We start from the raw sequence: 18,475 nt of genomic DNA on the forward strand, positions 1-18,475 counted from the left end.
GGATAAATTGTCTTTTGGAAAAGATGAAAAAATCATTCTCTCCCCAGAGGCAAGCTGGAGCAGTCAGGAGTATCCGCGTCTTTCTGCTATTAACTCAATTAAGCATGCAATGAGGATTGCTGGGTAAAATGCAGCATGTATTTGCATGCATGTAAAATGCAGACTCAAGGAGTTTTAAAATGCCCTTATAAATACAGCAAAAATAGACCAATAAAATATTTTGTAATGACTATTTACGTGTGTATAACAACTCATTATTTCAATTCTCTGCATCAGGGATTTCTTGTTTCTTTCCTCTACCCCTTAAATAAATCCAAATAAATTATACATTTAAAAACAGTCTATGCATCTATAAACAGAAACAAATTTCATTTAACATCCAGCTGTCAAAGCCAGCCCTTCTGTCACTCTTTATTCAAGTCTGTTTTACATAATTCATGTCATCTTAATTATTTCCTTCTCTTTCTGGGTAGGATAGCACTTAAGGACGAGACACTTACAGCACAGTCATTTCCTCTGGAGATGATACGACTGCGTGACATGATCGCTCACAAAAAAATACACTGATGTTTTAAGGTCTCCAGGTGGGGAATTATGTATATGCAGAGCCTATCACGATGGGACATCGCTTGATCTGCATACTACAGCAATAAAAATAGCAGTATATATGCATAATACTGTGTTTTAATGCAAACATACTGTGCTATTAATAGCCTCCCTTTTTGCTCCTTTAACTCCTTTACAAACAGATGCTGACAGAGTTTATGGGAAGCAGAGGAAGAGAACATTAGCTCAAACCAGACTGAGATACTTATTTTTTTATTTTTTTTCCTCCAAAGTTCCCAAAATTAAAAATTCTTAAGCCTCAGCCAAGGTCCTTCCCATCCTCCACCACTCCGTACCATTAGTCAATTAGTAGGAATTACAAACAGAGCTTTAATCACATGTATACTAAAATATGTCTAAAGCAATACAGGCATCACTCTAGAAATATCCTATCCCATTTGCACAGGATAAATAATTAAATTGTTTTAAGCGGTCTAATCTATTAATGCCTGGAGAGGCCTTAATTTTGGCCACTAAATTTCAAGAAGCTACGTTCGTCAATTCAATATAGTTAACAGCCATAAATCAACTTCCTCGCTGTACATGACTAATGAATTTACTACATGATGAAAAAAGCCAATTCCTCAAATTAAGGTTTCACTCTAAAACATTCCTCATTCTCCCTATCACCCAGCATGTTTATCTTCCTTCTCTGTCCTCTCTGTGGCCTCCTGAAATCCGCAGCAAGGGACTTTCAAAAGTGATAGGCTGGATCCTGCAAACATTTACTCACAAGGATGACCACTGTGACTCAGGAAACGTTCTTGGTTGAACTGAGCCACTAATGCACAACAGTGCTTTGAACTACCCCAGACCCTCCAGAATCAGGCTCTTGATGCTCCAAAACACCGTTAGAAACGTCACTGACCACCGCCAGCATCTCCCAGGCTATAAACTCATCTGGGTTTGCTCCCTGTGCATACAGTCCTGTACTTTCCACCCTGCTCTGCTGCTCAGATTGCTTTGCACACCATCTCAAGTTATTCAGAGCCTCAGCAAAGCATGACCGCTTACTCAAAACTGAGCTGAAGAGCCTCCACACTCAGGGTTTTTGCCATCTTGGAGTGCAGCCCAAGGCCAGGAATACGAACATGGATTTAGCTGCTACTGCTGGCAGAGCCACACACACAGCCACATGCACAGCCCAGCAAAAGTCAGGGGCCCCACCTCATTAGGAGTTGGGAACATCGAAGGGATTGAACACAGCCACAGAACAAAAGCCTTGTAAAATATTAACTTAATTCCGTACTGGCTGACCATGCAACCTTAAAGAAATCCCCCTCTTCTCCAGTTACTTGATGTACCCCACCAAGATACAGATTGCCTGTTCAGTGCCAAACCTGAATGTGAAGATAGCCTACCCATCCGCTTCCCGTTATAATGCTGGTCATAGGAAGTCATTGAAAATAGAAACTGCCCTCCCTGGTGGTGCTATCCCCACAGAAGGCATTTGCTGGTGCAGCCACACAAAGGCTGTATTGAACACAGCAGATCCTCAGCACTTGCAAATCAGGGCGCTCTGACTGCAGTTGGCAAAGTGCAGCTCACCTAGAGCAGTTCAGGACCTGGACTTCCACATAGTCTAATAAAAGTCCCTGCAACCACATAAAAAAAGATATAAGGATTACTTAGAAATAAGCAACAACAGCATAGGTTTCACAGTTACAGAGAAAACACAGTGATCATCTGGGACCAAAAGGACGCTGAGAAGCTCCTAGGAAGAAAGAAAAAATCCAGCAGATGGAAAGCCAGGAGAAAATCGGAAGTATTAAAGCAAGAATTACAGCTTTCTCCACTGCCTAATAATGAGATGATAATAAGATGATAATACAGCAAAAAGCTTGGATAAGATGGAAAAATTTAAGCAGCTGGAAGTCAAAGGCTAAATTCTTGGGCATATTATGGAGCCAGCTCCCTTGGACCCCATTTGCCTACCACGGTCTTACGCACCATGGGCAAAAGTGGGATATACGGTCACAGTGTGAGTTCGTTGATTAGGAGTCATAAAAGTTTGGAAGTGCTGAGCTGAAAGTCACAACACCTGTGTGGGATATTAAGACAGCAATTTTTCAGCATTATGTGTGGTGGAGCAGCACAGGCTTAACAGACATCCAGGGCAGTGCAACCTTCTTGCTTGCTTCGCGGTTTCAAAAAAGAACAAATGACCAACAAATATATATATCATAAAACAATCTGGATTTGCTAAGTATGCTGCAACACCTTTGGGGACTTCTGGATGTTGATACTGGTTTTAATTCTCGGAAGAGATGGTGAGTTGCTTCTGCTTTTCCTTCTTGATTTCAAATCAATTCTACTCTTTGTGTGCATGAAAGGCAAGAATTGTGAAGTTTCCTCTTTAAAAAAAGCTGTAATTTGCTATTTTTCTGTGCACATGTTGCTGTACTTTCTCATATGTACATCCCTCTCTACTAGATGTATATACAAACATGCCAAATGTAGCACATGAAAGAAATGCATATATTTAAAATATCATACTGTATACTGTCTATTTTGGCAATAGCCGTCTGGAAGAGGAAAAAAGCATAGAAGAAATACTTAATGTAACCACACTAGATTTTGTACACTTCGGCCAACCTACAGAAAGAAAATTTACTGGCTACTCTTTGCTCTGCAAGCAAATTAACCATTATTGCAATAGCTTTATCCATACAGAGACACCCAGGCTACATCGTATGGCAACCAACTTCAGCAGAAGACCATCTTGCTTTTCAGTATATTTTTAACTGCCGCAGAAGACAGGACAGGCACACTTTTATCACTGTTACAAAGGACATACCCCTGCAAATCTCAGTCTCTCAAAAATCTTTTCTTTTCCTGTGTGGTCAAAACATTTCTACCATTTTGTTCTAGTTAAGCCCTCCTCTGGACTAGGTCTGGGTAACCAACAGCTGACGATGGCTCCTGTCGCAGCACAGGGATTTCAAAATTACCCAATTTTTACCCCAGGGCCTCATACTCACGACTAAGCACTCCAGCCATTCCTGCTGCCAGTGCTAAGCATGTCTTTAAATTGGCACTGCAGCCACTGCGGCTTTGTTTCTCTTCTAGCTGAGCAACACTGGACTGTGACCAAAGCCCTATCTGTCCTATAGATTTCCTCCTTCCTGTAACACCCTTAAAATTTGTGATATTGAAAAAGTGATGGGCTCTTGATTTCACATTCCTCTTTCACAGCTGCCTTATTCCTGCTGAAACAGTGAAATGAAACTATGCATGGAAACTGCTGAAAATTTTCTTCTTCATGGAAGAAGAAAAAATGCCCGACATGCTCAGAATTCAAATCAGAACCAGAAGGGCCCTGATTCCATATACATGTTATCAATATGATACACATTTGAAAATCGCACGGTACTTGCCAAACTTGAGGGTGTCCCCCTGGGAGAAAGGGGATTAAGATGTAACCTTGTGTCAAAAGAGGTTACACAATCAGGATTTCCCATACCAACACTGAGGAAATTAAATTCATGGTGGAGATACTCAGCTGCTGAAATGCAAGGAAACACTGGAAGAAACTTAACATGATTAAAAAACGTGAATTAATTATTTTACACAGAAGAGCCCCAAAACACAGATTTGGCAGGAATACTCCTCAAACTCACTTATTTATTCATTCATTTTAGTGGCCATGCTCTACTTTGTGAATTATTCTTGATAATTCAAGCAGACATGTAAGAAAGTACCCAGTTCCCACATATTTTAATACATATTCTAGAGTCTCAAAAATGAAAGTTTTTGAACTATGTATCCATTTCTATGTGTGCATATCTGTGTACATCTCCAAAGAAGACAGCTGAAAAAGGGAATATTTGTTTTTCATCTCTTAATTATGCTTTTTTCCCCCCTTAGTGCATTAATTTGGCAGCTAAAGGTTTCTGCTCTCACTGAAGGGTGAGACAACAGAGCCTCTTGGAGCCCCAATTTTTGGCACCACCTCACTCCTACTTTATGCTTGAGGCTACTTCCCCTCTGACTGATTCTTAATTTGAATAAGCTTTCACTGAAGACTGTATCAGAACTGCAGCAAGTTAATCTTATTAAACCATATGAGTTTAAAAACTCAGAGCTTGATGTCAGGCAGGCTGTTTCCAAATTGGTATACTTCAGATCCAAATTAGATCATAAGCAAAACACTAAGAGGCACTAGAGCCACTTAAGAGTGAACTTCCATTTCCAAAAGAAATTTCTGGACACTGGCAACTTGTGCCAGTTCAGTGGGAGTCAGGCTCCTAGCTGTAATGGGTGCTTTTAAGTGTTTTAAATCCTTAAAATTTAAGCTACAGAGAAAGGCTCTTAAAACAAAGGAATTTACTTCACCTATTGTCAATACTAGCACAAATACATGGGTCCTCCTGAAGGATACTTCAGTTATAGGAGGTTTCTACTCCCATCCAGTCTCCTGACAAAAAACACCTTTGGGGGATGCTGTGTCAATTCGCACTGAATCTGTAAGCTGATGCAATGAGGTGCCTTTTAAGCACTATAAAAGAAAATCTCCATCTTCTTCCTCTCCCTTCACTCTTTATAGAGTACTTTTGGTTTTTAAATAATTGACAAGTGTTTATAACTTCAGTTTCACTTCAGCCACTTCTGGGCATAGAAGACTGCAGTCATTAGAAATGGGGAAGTGGTGACTAGGATGCAATCCACCCTTGGCTTGCCAATCCGCTCACGTGTGCAGTTTGCGGCAAAGTAGGTGGCTGCTTAGTTGACCTTAGGTCCCCTTGACTTCCAGCAACTTGGTGAGATGACCCATCAGGTGCTTTTGCCGCCTGGATGCCATCCAGGCCACGAAAACGAAGTTTGCGGAGATCTCCTGGAACGCTTCTACCTCCGCACCGACTTCAGACAGCTCCTGTTATGTGCACGGCATTACACAAGCACCAAAGTGTTTTCTGGATCACAGCCCAACACGACAGGCATTAGCCTGCATTGTTTGGTGCCTGGCTTTAACTCTTTACATCTAGCTACAAGTGCAACTGATCAACTGAAATTGATTTTCCAGAGCTCAGTCTAATCCACTGCATTGAAGGTGACCTATATTCTTTGTGTGTATGTATAGTTAAGGGCTTTGGGTTTTTTTAAGGTGTCTCGGATATTAGATGCCTGTGTTCAGCTGTTGGCAACCTTGCCTGTAATTCAAAAGGGTGCCAAGGAGCACTTCTGACACAGGCAGATTTTAGAAGGATCCTAAAGATTTCTCCCCTGCTCCCCCAAATATCAACAGTATATCATCTGCCTTCGTACATGCAGTTCTCCATTAGCCATGGGAAAATCACTCGAGGTACAACTTGAGCACACCTCCAGTCCACCAACATCCCTGACGAGAGCACAGTGCTCTGATATGCATGATTCAGACTGCGGGCACCTGCAACAAGCACTATATTTTTTTCCAGAACTAACCTTGCTCCCTCCAACCTAATAGTTGCTTTTGTATTTTACTCCACATGTTTGCTAGTATTAGCATCGAGGATCAAATTTTATTTTCCAGCAGTGCTAGCTGGGCACCACTGTAATCATTTAAGTGGAACAATCTGTTCCAAGTGACCAAGAGAGCTAATAATTTATCAGGAACAGAACAGGCATGTTGGGGAAGGACGTAATTATATTTGTGTGGTTTGTAATACTCTTGAGTCAAATGGGACATTCTGCGTAATTCAAAGCCACTTGGGGAAAGGAAGAGAGGAAGCAGGCTTTCCAAAGAGAAATGGCCTCAAACTCTCAAATTTATCACAAACAATTTTTTCCTCCCTCCTGTGTCCTTTTCGTTTTGCTTAAAATAAAGAAAACCTTCAGCATCTGAGTAGGCTTCACGGGGGTGGGGGGGAAGTTCAAATAATAATAAAAAAATAACAACTTGCCTTTACATAGGTAGATGATGCAGCCTGAACGGGAACGCTGTACAGCTCATCTTGTCTCAAACGTCGCAATGCAGGATTAAAGGGTATTCAGGGAAAAACAATGAGAACCTTCACACACTTAGAACAAAAACCCAAAACAACTCCCATAAGAAGAAATATTTGAAAGATCGTAACTTTCTCCCTTGGAGAGCAGATAAGTTAGAAACAATATGACAAATGCGTACAAGCTAATGAACAGAAATGGAAAAGATAGCTTGGATTCCTCTGTCTTCACAGTCTGAGGAGGGATGGCAATGAAATTAAAACCTGACAAAAAGCAATCGTTTTTCACACAATAAGCTATTATCCTGCTGGACTTAGAGCTCCTGGAAGTCATCATGACCAGGGACTTGATGAGATTCAGAAAGGATTTGGCTATTTATATGGACAGCAAGAATATCCAGCAATTGCAATTAATGCTAACAAAGAAAATCTAGAAAGAATATTAAAAATCTTGGGCACTGGGGTGAAAGCCCATCTCTAACTATGAGGGATCAGGACGAAAAAAGGCGTGGGGGTGACAGAAACAGTCCCTGCCCACTAAGGGATGCTGCGTCCTGCCCTGAGGCAGGCAGGACAGGGCACAGGGGCAAACCAGTGACTGTGTGGGGAAACCCTATTCCCATTCTGGCATCTCTTCCTCTGCCCAGCTCAAAATCCTCCCTTCTTCCCTTGCATTAGTTTTATAGTTTTCTATGGTTCTCTTGCCCATAACTCCATCTCCCATTCCTCACAGTGTCTCTGCAATAAAGTTTTTCGTTCTTTGTCACCGGTCCTACTCTGGGTAAAAGCACGTAATATACTGCCTACTACGAACTGCAACTCTCAGTAACGGACTGAATGCTGAGGCCGTAATTCAGTCCGAAGGCTCTACTACTGCCCATAAACTACTCACTGTCTCCCAGTTTACAATGTCAGCAGGACTCCAGCTGAATTAAGGCTTCTACTGTATATAACTGACACCAATGTATTATCTTATGCATAATGCATAGAAGATGGCTCTAATCATAAATTCCATATCCTGCTCTTCCTTTACATCACAGATGCAGCCCTGCATCTCCTATGTGCTCCGCTTACTGATACATAAAATCCTTCTCCTGAATCATAATGGCAGCAAAACCTTTTCTTGGGTCACTGCTTCCGATAAAAGCCATTCGTTCTCTCTTTTCCCCAAAGAGGTTGAAATAAACTTCAGTTCATCCCACTAACAAAACTCACACTTAAATTTAAGGACCATGTTGAACTGATGACCCAGGAACACTGCCTGCGTCAGTCCATATTTTTGACGCTGGTAAGCAAATGATTTATGCCTAACACCCATCTTTTGCGTGTTTGCATTTGGTATCAGCAGAGTGATCGCACAAAATGCAACGCTATGCTGTGGATGCCAAAGTGCAAGCATGCAAAGGAGAGTGAGGTCTGCAGAGAGCATTTCCAGCCCTGCAGAGAAGTACAGAAATCCCAGGCATACACACAGAGAGGGTGTGGTATAAGCCAGTGCTGGTTTTGCACGTCTTAGAAGGGAATATGGAGTTCAAGCTCCAAAGATTTCATAAACAATGCAGTCAAAAATGTGCTGAATGAAAGCTTTGAAATATCCTGGAGAATAGACAATCCCCTGTGTATAAACCCAATTTTGACCTCAGGCACAGACTAACTGAGCTCTTTTGTACAAGAAGAAAGAAAAAAGCAAAAGAAACTGATACAGATGCATTACTTCAAAGTCATCTTACCTCACAGCCCTTTAGCCATTATTTCTAGCCAGAAGACTAACTAGAGAAGGAACATGCATGTATCTTTCTACTCAAACAGAATTATTTCTTTGTTATCTTAAGACAGTATAAGTCCGTTTAGCCTGAATAAACTTTATACACTATCTTGCAATGCTCTAAATCAATTTAAGCCTCGTGACAAAAAGACCAAGTATCTGAAGACCAAGCCCTGTGATGGCCTTGAAAGGCTGCCACATTCAGGTGGACTGAAGATGCAGGAAGACTGAGCAGAAGCATCTTCAATGTTCATCGCGTCAGCAATTTAGGCAATGGGCAGGAGGTGCCATGGGCAGCATGCAGATGCCTGGCTTTAAACTTTGCTCTTCAGGCACCTCGAATAATGCTTTTCATGGTACAAAACCTGTTTCAGCAAAAGCAGGGAACAGTACCTGAGGGCCTAGAGCTGCATCTTCTCTGATCACCCTCTTTGCAGTTACAGGAAGGCTTTCTATATGCTTGCACCCACCTCCTGCAACGTGATAATAAATGCAGTACACGTTTCAACCGGTGGACGTCACTGTCAGCAACGTCTCCATCTTTGCTCAACAGTTGCTCCCCGGGTGCAAGTTAGTAGCTGCCATTCTCAACAAGCTCAAACGTTCAGAAAAAAAAGATGACAGGAGCATGTTTCACATAAGTCTTCTCCCACTGGCAAAAGCTACACGCAGCAGGCTGCCCAGGGCTGGCCAGTCCCTTCCCTCTGACAGGCCAGCCTCTTTCACACTAGTAAAGTAACGGATGGAGTAATAAACCTGGATTTTCCCTGCATGGTTTTCAGCACATCATGTATTCAGCACTGCTGAGGCCACTTCAAGACATGATTTATCCAAGAGATTATCCCATGTCTTCTCTTTGTCAGTTAAGGCCAGTGAGGGGGGAAAAAAATGAAATGAAACAAAATAGCTGGCAAACTGCAATGGTCTTAGAAAACAGCAATTATTCCTCCAGCTTCCTCCAGCCTGCGCACTTCAATAAGGCCTTTCCCTTTGGCCACGGTGGCCACCAGTTGCACATTGCTTGCCCAGCTCAAGCCTGGATTTTCTCAAATTATAGCGTATTGAAGTCACATGCTAACAGCAACCAAAAAACAACAGCCACGGCACAATGCAACTGTCTATTTATTTATTTAAGTGTGGTGTTTTATAGCTGGCCACGGCTACCAATTGGTACCCGGGGAAGCCTAAAGCATTATTTTTGATCTACAGAGCCTTCCATGGTTTGCAGCCTAATTACTTTCAGAAACTACTGCCTCCTCCTCATCTGTTACCATGGCAGCTGCAATCAGCTGAGATGCTTGGGCTGACAAGCCCTGATTTACTAGGGTACCAGGGTAATTCCAGGGGGCTGTCGCTTTCAGAATTTACTCCTCTGCTTGGGTCTGACAGCATTTTCAGGAAAGGAAGAAGTAGGATAAATTAAGACTGTACAGGCTGGGAAGTAGTAACCTTTTTTAGAGTGATTCAACAGCTCAGTGCACACTGCTCCACTAGCACTTACTGTTTTTTTTTTATTTTTTATTTTTTTCCCCTCTTAGTAATAGTATATGTGCCCTTGTCCCAGGGTCAAGGTGCAGATGAGATTAGTAGACTTCGCTTCATTTTAAAATATCTTTCCACATGGTGAGAAAATAGATTGTTTAACCAAGTGGTGCGGCTTGTTTTCTAGCCTTTAAAATCAGGATCCAGGGAACATGAGCTTCAGTATTCCCTGCTACTGGTTACAGAAACTACTGCTTAACTGAAGCATTAGTAGTTTTCCATATTGATGCTTTTATGTGGCGATCTCAAAGCACCAGACTTATGCTTCCCAGAAAGAGAAAAGCCTAGCTTCCCATTGCAACATCTCAGACCTTCAGAAATGCAATTCCCATCTGTGCCATCTGTGTGATAACAAAATTAGAAAAGCGAGTAGTATCTTGGCAATCTTCACAAAATGTACTTGGGACGCAGGGGAAGGCGGAGGGGTTCCTACCAAATGGGGCATTCAGTATCTGAGTCAGAGGTGATGACAACGTCTAAGCAGGGGGCTGTTTTCTGAGAAATATGCCATTAATTTTGTAGAGCCTGACACAACTGTGCTGCAATTCAGCTGAAGTCTGCTTATTCAGACCTACTGACGGCTTTGTCATTACAGACCTCCCAGTCTGCAGCTCTCCTTGTCCTGCGCATCTTCCCCACATGCACCAGGACAAGCTACTTAATATAAAAGACTCTACAAGAACATCCCAGAATTGGTATGATCAAAAACAGTGGCCACTTTATGAATGATTAACATGAATTAGCCTATCTGTAAAATACAGATAACCCTACCTCTTTATTTCCCAACACAAGAGCAGATCACTGGCATTTGAGAAATGTCTTGAAAATCACAGGTGCTGATAGCATCAATAACAGCACACCATGAGATGCAATATTATTACAATAATAATGGCACTCGTTTCGGACTCCTGCATTTTTCAGGTCATCAACCAAAAACATTAACAAAACACAGCCCTTCAGGAGATGAAAAATCTTTGCAGTGTAATGCAAGCTGGTTCATACAATTTCTTTCTTCTCACCCATCCTGTGCAAAGTGCTTGCCACCATCCTTCTGACTACCAGGAGAGTTTTGAGCGCCCCTCCTCACATAAAAGGATCGGGCCCTCTGATGAAACTAAATGGAAATCTGAGAGCGTCAAGCAGCTGACAACAGTCTTACACTCCTAATTGCACTTCTTTTTTTTTAACTCTCGGTCTTGACCTGCAGGCTTCATCAATGATGCCAACACAGAAACCACAGAGACAAACCAGGCAGATTAGACTCGAACCTAAAGGAAACTAGCTCAGCTAAGCAACTGCAGCTCGGCAGGGCATCTAGTACTTCCCAGCTGTGCCTCCCATGGAGCTACTAGAAATTCTCTGTCTGCTCAGCCAGAGGAGGAGACTAGCAGAGCTGCAGCACCCACCCGTCAGGCCCTGACCCACACCACACCAGGACACTTTGCTGGGGGCAGACCGCACCACAACCAGCTGCAGCAGAGCAGAGGGTACCTGTGCCATCCTCCACCAGCAGAGCCGCAGTTGCTCTGTCCTGGGAGCAGTGGGAAGCTCTGGGCAAGAGGTGTCTTGCCTGTGGGACACAAAATGGGTCCAGTGCTCCTTTCAGGGGAGAAGAGAGGAGAGAGCTGAGCAGCTTTCAGCCCTCATCCCCAAGCCAGAAGTGGCAACAGTAGCACACAAGAGCTCTGCAGTGCTTTACTGTGGCAAAAGACAATAGCTGCCCCTTTGCAAACCGAGCTCTCTGAGTTGCTGAGAGAGTTCCCCAGCAAGAGCTTTCCACATTTTCTACCTTCCAAATTTTGAAAAGGCAGAAGGAATTTTGCTTCGATTTTGGGAACAGCTGCTGAGACCTGTGAACATTTCTCCCCTGGCCCCTCTGTTACACTTGCTGTTTCTGTCTTATTATTCCATCCCTCCTTTCCTTCCTCCAGCTTAAGAGTAGCGGACAGTGGTTGGGGTTGACAAGGATCCCTTTACTCCTGATATCTGGAAAGCAAAAGGAAAGCCTTGATCTTGCCTTTAAGGCAAAAAATGCAATTGTTCTGTGTATGTGTACTTACATGCCAGCTTTGCTACTTGGACTTTCCTCTCCATTTTAACACTCAAGGTTAAAGCCTACAGGAAAGGATAAGGAGCTCTGTAAAACAGACTGTTTCAAATTACAAAGTTAAACACAAAGGTGGTACCGACAGCACACATTTCTGCGAACATACATGCAAAACCTGATCCACCCATTTTCTTCCTTCCATTGGCTTCAACCCAGGAAAGTACACAAGCAGGTCTTCGCTCCACAAAACACTTAAGCACGTGCCTTAAAAAGAAGCACACATTGGCGTATTTGTCTGAATCAAGAAGGAGGCAACTAAATGTTTAATTCCCTTGCTCACATTGCAGCCTTAAATTTGTGTGGCACTTTTACAAGGCGATTAGATCCACTGACTTGTAGTGAAACCACCAGCATGCAAAAAGTAATACACAGATTTTGTCTTTCTGAGCTGGGCATTTCCTTGGTGGAAAGCATCCACAAGAAATCCAAGAGAGCGCACTGAAAGCTTTTTTTTTTTCTTTTTCTTTAGAGTGTTTTTTAATAGACTAAATGGCAGTGTTAACACTATAAAAATAAAGGCAACTCTTACGGGAATAGGAGGCTGCTTTTCCCTATCGTTCACAGAGAACCCTGGCTGTTTGAATGGATGATATCTTAATTTTGTGGCACAGTTGCTCAAGGGAGGATGCAGCAAAGTCTCCCATGGTACAGTGCTCACAGTTTACAATGGGCATGGTTAGAATTTAATTGTTACAGTCCTCGAAAAGACATTTCTCCAAAGCAAACACGCTATGAAATACAGTTTTCTCTAATCATATCAGAAAAACTTCAGTCCATAAAGCACTCTTTCTGAGCTTTTATGGGCAGCTGCTGCTCAAATGCTTGAAGGAAGAACTGGCAAGTTAAAAAACAAAATAGGCCACAGAGATTTAATTTCCTATAAAATAGCTCTCTACAAGCTGTTTAAACGTTCTTTACTTAAAGCAACACTCCGAAGATTTTAGAGATTTTCAGGGCAACGCTTGCAGTAAGGACTCCTTGTGTTCCCTCTGCTCAGGGGTCTCCACAAACACACCATCAGATTTATGCCTTTCCCTTTCAAAATAACCCCACGTACTCGTCTGCAAAATTAATTTAAATAAACATACAGAATAAAGGAACACACTAGCTCAGTTGGGGGGGTGGGCGGAGGGTGGGCTGGGGGAGCAATCACTAATATCTACCATAAATCTGCTCACTCGCAGCCTCAACTCACATACTAACAACATGTCTGTCTCACACATACTTTTCTTCCCACCTTTCCTTTTCCCCCTCCCCACAGCCATGCCATAATGTGTCTAAAAGTCAGCTGTACAGCATTGCTGATTAATAACTGCCAGCAGTTAGACAACTTATTATAAAACCTACAACAGGACTGTGTATTTATGAATGCAATAATTAATCAATGCATAATAAGCATGCACTGCACATATCGTTTTTCTTTCCATATGCAGACAGCTTCGATTACCATGTGGGTTACACTGCCACGAGGATCTTTAGTTCCCAGTAGCTGCTTCCCCACCCCGCAGCGTTAGCAAAGACAAGCTTATTGTACTAAAGCCTGCATTCATCTGCAAAACCACCCAAATACTGCTGAATTGATTAATTTTGCAGGCAGAGGCTTTCAGAAGAAAATGCCATAGTTAGTGCCACAACTACTAGGCTGTCACAATTTTCCTTTTAAAGTACTTTTTTTCAGAGGCTCAGCTATAAGGTGTACTTGGAGCTGTGAGCTGGCAGACTGGTTTGCATCTTAAGAACATATTTCATTTTAATGGTTTTATTTTTAAATTGTTTCAACTCTTTGAATTAATGGAGATTAAAAAAAGAAATGAGACTGACATCATAAAAATGCAAAGTAGAGTATTTTTGCCCTTTTTAACCTGCCTTTTAACTAGAACCAGGTTATATTTATTTTCAAGAAACTCAATAGTACCCAATTAATAACACGATTGTACACTTCTTCATGAAAACTGATCATCAATAAATGGAAAGAGCCACCACACTTTCCTGAGCCTCCTCACTGATAAACGGCATCAGGTAAGGCTCCACAGATAGTAATATTCAATCATCAGTAGGGATTTGCTTTTCCCTTGCAAGAAATTTCCCCCTCAGTGGCCGTCCTCTACAGCACCACTTTCTGCCCAAATGGGAAAACAGAGATGCTTTGCCCCAGAGATGCGCTTCCCTGCTAACTCTCTGCTAAGCCGTTTGAGTCCACAGTGATGATATCTGGAGCCGAGTGATTAACGTGAGTTTTCATCCCAGCACCGTGGGCACACAACATGATTATGTGCCCTCCCTGACCAAAGGGCTAATGTTTATTGCAGACTTGCTACACGTGGGGACTGACCAGAAGATTGCAGAGCTCTGCATTTGGCTTGGAAGCTAGCGCCTAGAGGATGCTACTATGTATATATAAAAATATTAATACTTTGTACTCTGTAATGGCCCACAAAGGGGATGACATGGTTTTATTCTGCCAATATGCAGAGGATTAAGGGTTTCTGCTTGAAGCCACTAACAACCTGAACAGGAGAATTACAGTAATTCCACTAAAACCATGTTGAATCCAAGGGACCGGCTGATAGCACGTTGTCACTCTTTCTGCTTGTCTTGAAAATGTAACTGGCACAATCCTACAAACAGGACTTCAAACAGCTACGCAAGGAGGTTCAACTTAAAGAATGGGTTTATAAGGAGCCATATGCAGCGACAAGGACATTTTTCACGAGACCTCTCAGCATTTTGAGGTGTAAATCCTTGACGTGGAGCAATTCTAAAGGGAGCTCAAAAATAGCCATTAGCATGTCAAATAAAGATGAAACTCACGCTTTCTTTTCTGTTCCTCACACAACTCCATTTTTAGTGCAAAGTGTCTCACAGCAAACAATAGCAAGATACTCCATTAAAACTTTGCAGTGCTTTAGCCATTAGGTCACCATGCAAACACTGTTATCATGACTTCAATTAGCAACACTTTGCCAATGTCAATACCATTATTAATACCCTGAAATACTAATTTATATTACTATTTAATTAACAGCCAAATGTACTGAATAATTATTCATGTGTAGTTATTAGGAGAAATGTACTGACTGCAATTACATGTCAAGAGCTGTGACTTACGAATCCTTCCCACAACACCTCTTGTGCCAGAAAATACCCTGAAAAATTCAGCAACAGTTAAAGGCTTTCCATAACCAGGATACCTCTAGGTTGGAATAAACTGCTAGGCTCTGCCTCTGCAATACAGGAGTCTGTCTAGATGGCATGTATTTCAGTTACCATTTCCAGATGCTGTAGCCACACTTAACAGCAATAGTTATTACACAGAAATTTAGCAAGTCTTCTGAAAAACCAATGTGAATGCGAGTCCTTCACCGGGAATTCAGTTCCTCCCTAAAACTAAGCCTGGCAACACGATGAATGACGTAGACTTTTCTTTGTATTTTGAAAAATGTAAATGTTATTCTGAACACAAAATATTAATTGTTTAAAGGAGATTATTGGCCATCTGTTTGAACACAGCACAAAAAACAGTGAATATGCATTTGAGAAAGACTTCACTTACATGTTCATTAAGAGCCTTGATATGTAGGTATTGCAGAGGTAAAATTGGGATGCAGTAAGTATCAAGATGACTGATTAGTAGTACTTACAGCAAATGTTATTTATATTGCATGATGCTAACCCAACTCTGTTAAACCCACAGTTTAGCAATGATAGCTGTAATTCTGTGCACATACATACAGACTAAGTACCTGCATTTTCTCATGCAAACACACATACAAACTGGTGTGTACATAACAGATTAAAAAACCAACAGTCAGCAAACAAAGAATATTAAATACTATACCTTTGAGTCATAATCTTATAGGCATCTGGCAGATAACAGCGGATATTCTCCATCTGAGCAGGATCAGAGTCACAGATTTTATCATCAGTCCTCCCGTAGTTGGCACTTTCAATCATGATAACATCTGTTCCCGGGCAGCGAAGCTCTATGGGGTAACTCTCGCAGGACAGCTCCCTTCGGACCACAGCCATGGGGACCGGGGCACGGCTGAAAGCTGCAAGGATTAACACAGAAACACAGCAAACATTTACTTTCCACACTGAGGCTAGGATTAAAAGCAGAATGACGTTTAGCAGCAGGTTTTATCCATATGCTGTACTGAGATAGTTTTGGTACCATTGAGATATGGTCTGCAGAAACAGAGTCTGATCCTTGGCTTGCTGGCTGCCCAGAGAAATCACTTCTCCACTCAGCAACTTGATTTTCTCATCTCAAAAATAAGCTAACAATCCCTTTTATACAGGGCTTTAGAAATCCCCTATTGAAAGAGGTAAATAGCAACTATAGTATTGTTATTACTTCTACTTACCAGGTGAAAAGCTAGTTGGCTTTGATATATAAAATTACAGTCCTGTGTTGTACCTGATCAACCAGGGGAAATTTTCTGACAATGAGCAATTCAAGCACCAGGATCCCACCTGCTCAGCAAGACTGCGAGATGTAATAACATCTGCATTGCTCCTGGTCCTTTTCTTGGTCCTTAGAAAACATAAACCTAATGGCTTTTGCTGTAGCCTGCAGCGTGCCGGGGGATGGCCTGTGGGTTCTGGCAACCATCCCGAAGTTTGGGCCCTGCAGTGGTATTTTCCCATGGAAAGGCCAATATATGGGACACTGGGTGATTAAAGTTCAGTCTCAGCTTTGCGTCAGATCTGCCTGGATGTTCAATACCAGCACATACTTGTAAAGTTGATTTAAAGAGCTCTCAAAAATCTTACCTGTTTTAAAAGAAATCCAGGCTACAGTTTGCAAAAGAAAAAAGAAACATGCTTTGAGATGCCTTGAAAACAAAGCCCTAAAGTATTAGTAAATAAACTCACACGACAACAAGCAATAATATTTCCCATCTTTACAGCCTCTTTGATCCAAAGATCTTCAACAGTTTGACAAATATGAATGTATTAATCCCCCAAATATCCATATGAAGTAGCTATGCGTTGTCTTTCTCGTCTCAGCCACAGAAGGGTTATGCAGCTTCCAGAAGATCTCACAGGAAATCCATGGTGAAGCTGGGAACCGAATCCTTGTTTTGCAGCCGAGCGCACCAGCCACGAGCTGAAACAAAAGCCAAACCCTTCCCTTCCTTATTCCACAAGAATGAAAACTCACCCACACCAAAAAGGTTTCCAGCTGCAGGGATGATATGCCCTTCTGGTTCCATTTTGTACCACCTCCAACCACAAAACTCAACATATAAACTAAGCTTATATCTATGTGATGGTCACAGAGCAGTCAGGGAAGGTTTAACCCTCTAACAGATCCAGGCCCCATCTGACACCGAGCATCTTTCAACAACTCACTTTCCCCCCGACACCATTATAAAAACACCAAAATACCCTCCCCCAAACCAAAAATCCCTTCCAATGCGCTGTTGTCTTGTCCCATAAAACTTCCACATGGTACATGCACACCAAGTTTGCTTATAGAAATAAGAGCGTACTGATGTTTCTTGGTATACCCCTTAACGGTATCAAGGCTGTTCTGTCTGTCTGTCTGGCAGGCAAAATTCAACACATTACTCCAACTTCCGTGAAGCCTTCTATTATTGTCAGTTGTCTCATTTAGATCTGTATTATTGGACAGATAAACATTCCTATTTCTGTAAATTTGCAGGGATTACTCTAATATCAGATCCTTACTGATGTGCCAGAGTTGTGGACTAATTGCCAAACTCCCAAGGCATGCATTTATTCTTGAATAACAGCTTCTACAATTAGCATAGCTTTAGGGTTTGGCTCATGTAAGATGTCCTCCTTCCCCGAGATCAGAGAAACAGTTTTGCCCTGAGCTCGTATTGCACCATACATTTGTATAATGCAGTAAATTCTTACTGTGACCAAGTTCTCCTGTTACAGAAGGAGGGGAGCCAGGAGGACAAGCGCGAACCTCTGAGACGCAATACCTCGTTCTTACCCTTGGCTTTACGTCACTAATCAACAACAAAGTGAGTGGAGGAAGGATGTGACATAAAGTTAGAGACAACATTTGATCGAAGAGATAAGCCTGCCAGAAAGGCAGAGTCAGCAAAGCCCAGCAATTTTAGCCTGCCCTACAAACAACATCAAGAGGTATTAAGTCCGCTTAAAAGGATCTGTCCATAGAAGCCTGTAGCAGCCCCTACTCTGCGAAACACCGGACTCTATGGCAACAGGGGGGAGTTTATATTTGCCTGTGTTACCTTTAGCGTTTACAGGCCCAGTGCTGACCAGAAAACTTCTGATGCCAGGCTGCTGATTTTCAAAAAGAGCTGTGGTGAGCTCTCTTTTCAAGCCTCTTCTGTACTAAACCTGAGCAGATTGGCAACACAGGAGGCAGAAGGTTTCTAGCAGCTTTTGGCAGAACACTGAGGCCAAGTGCCCTCCCCTCCTCCTGCCATGCGCTTAGAGGACTCCTGTTAACTGCCAAGAAATAGCAAAACGAAGTTTACAGTCAATATTAGCTGTTTGGGGCTACAGTTTGGCCCAGTTCTTGGGCCA

At 42.2% G+C, this 18,475-nt stretch overlaps 1 protein-coding gene across 10 annotated transcripts in view; it reads right to left on the bottom strand.

Moving 5' to 3' along the window:
- The window catches only part of ADGRL3 (adhesion G protein-coupled receptor L3), a 334,544-nt gene that overhangs the window by 260,960 nt on the left and 55,109 nt on the right, over positions 1 to 18,475 (bottom strand). For 9 of the 10 annotated variants that reach the window (XM_050895377.1, XM_050895374.1, XM_050895375.1 and 6 more), the window contains exon 1: positions 15,780 to 15,997. In XM_050895377.1, the coding sequence (XP_050751334.1) occupies positions 15,780 to 15,970 (191 nt within the window). In that variant the 5' untranslated portion in view covers positions 15,971 to 15,997. Of the gene's footprint in view, positions 1 to 15,779; positions 15,998 to 18,475 lie in introns of those variants that run through there. The other variant, XM_050895371.1, reaches the window with a different exon arrangement.

The sequence above is a fragment of the Gymnogyps californianus genome, chromosome 4, assembly GCF_018139145.2.
Source record: "Gymnogyps californianus isolate 813 chromosome 4, ASM1813914v2, whole genome shotgun sequence".
NCBI lineage: Eukaryota > Metazoa > Chordata > Aves > Accipitriformes > Cathartidae > Gymnogyps > Gymnogyps californianus.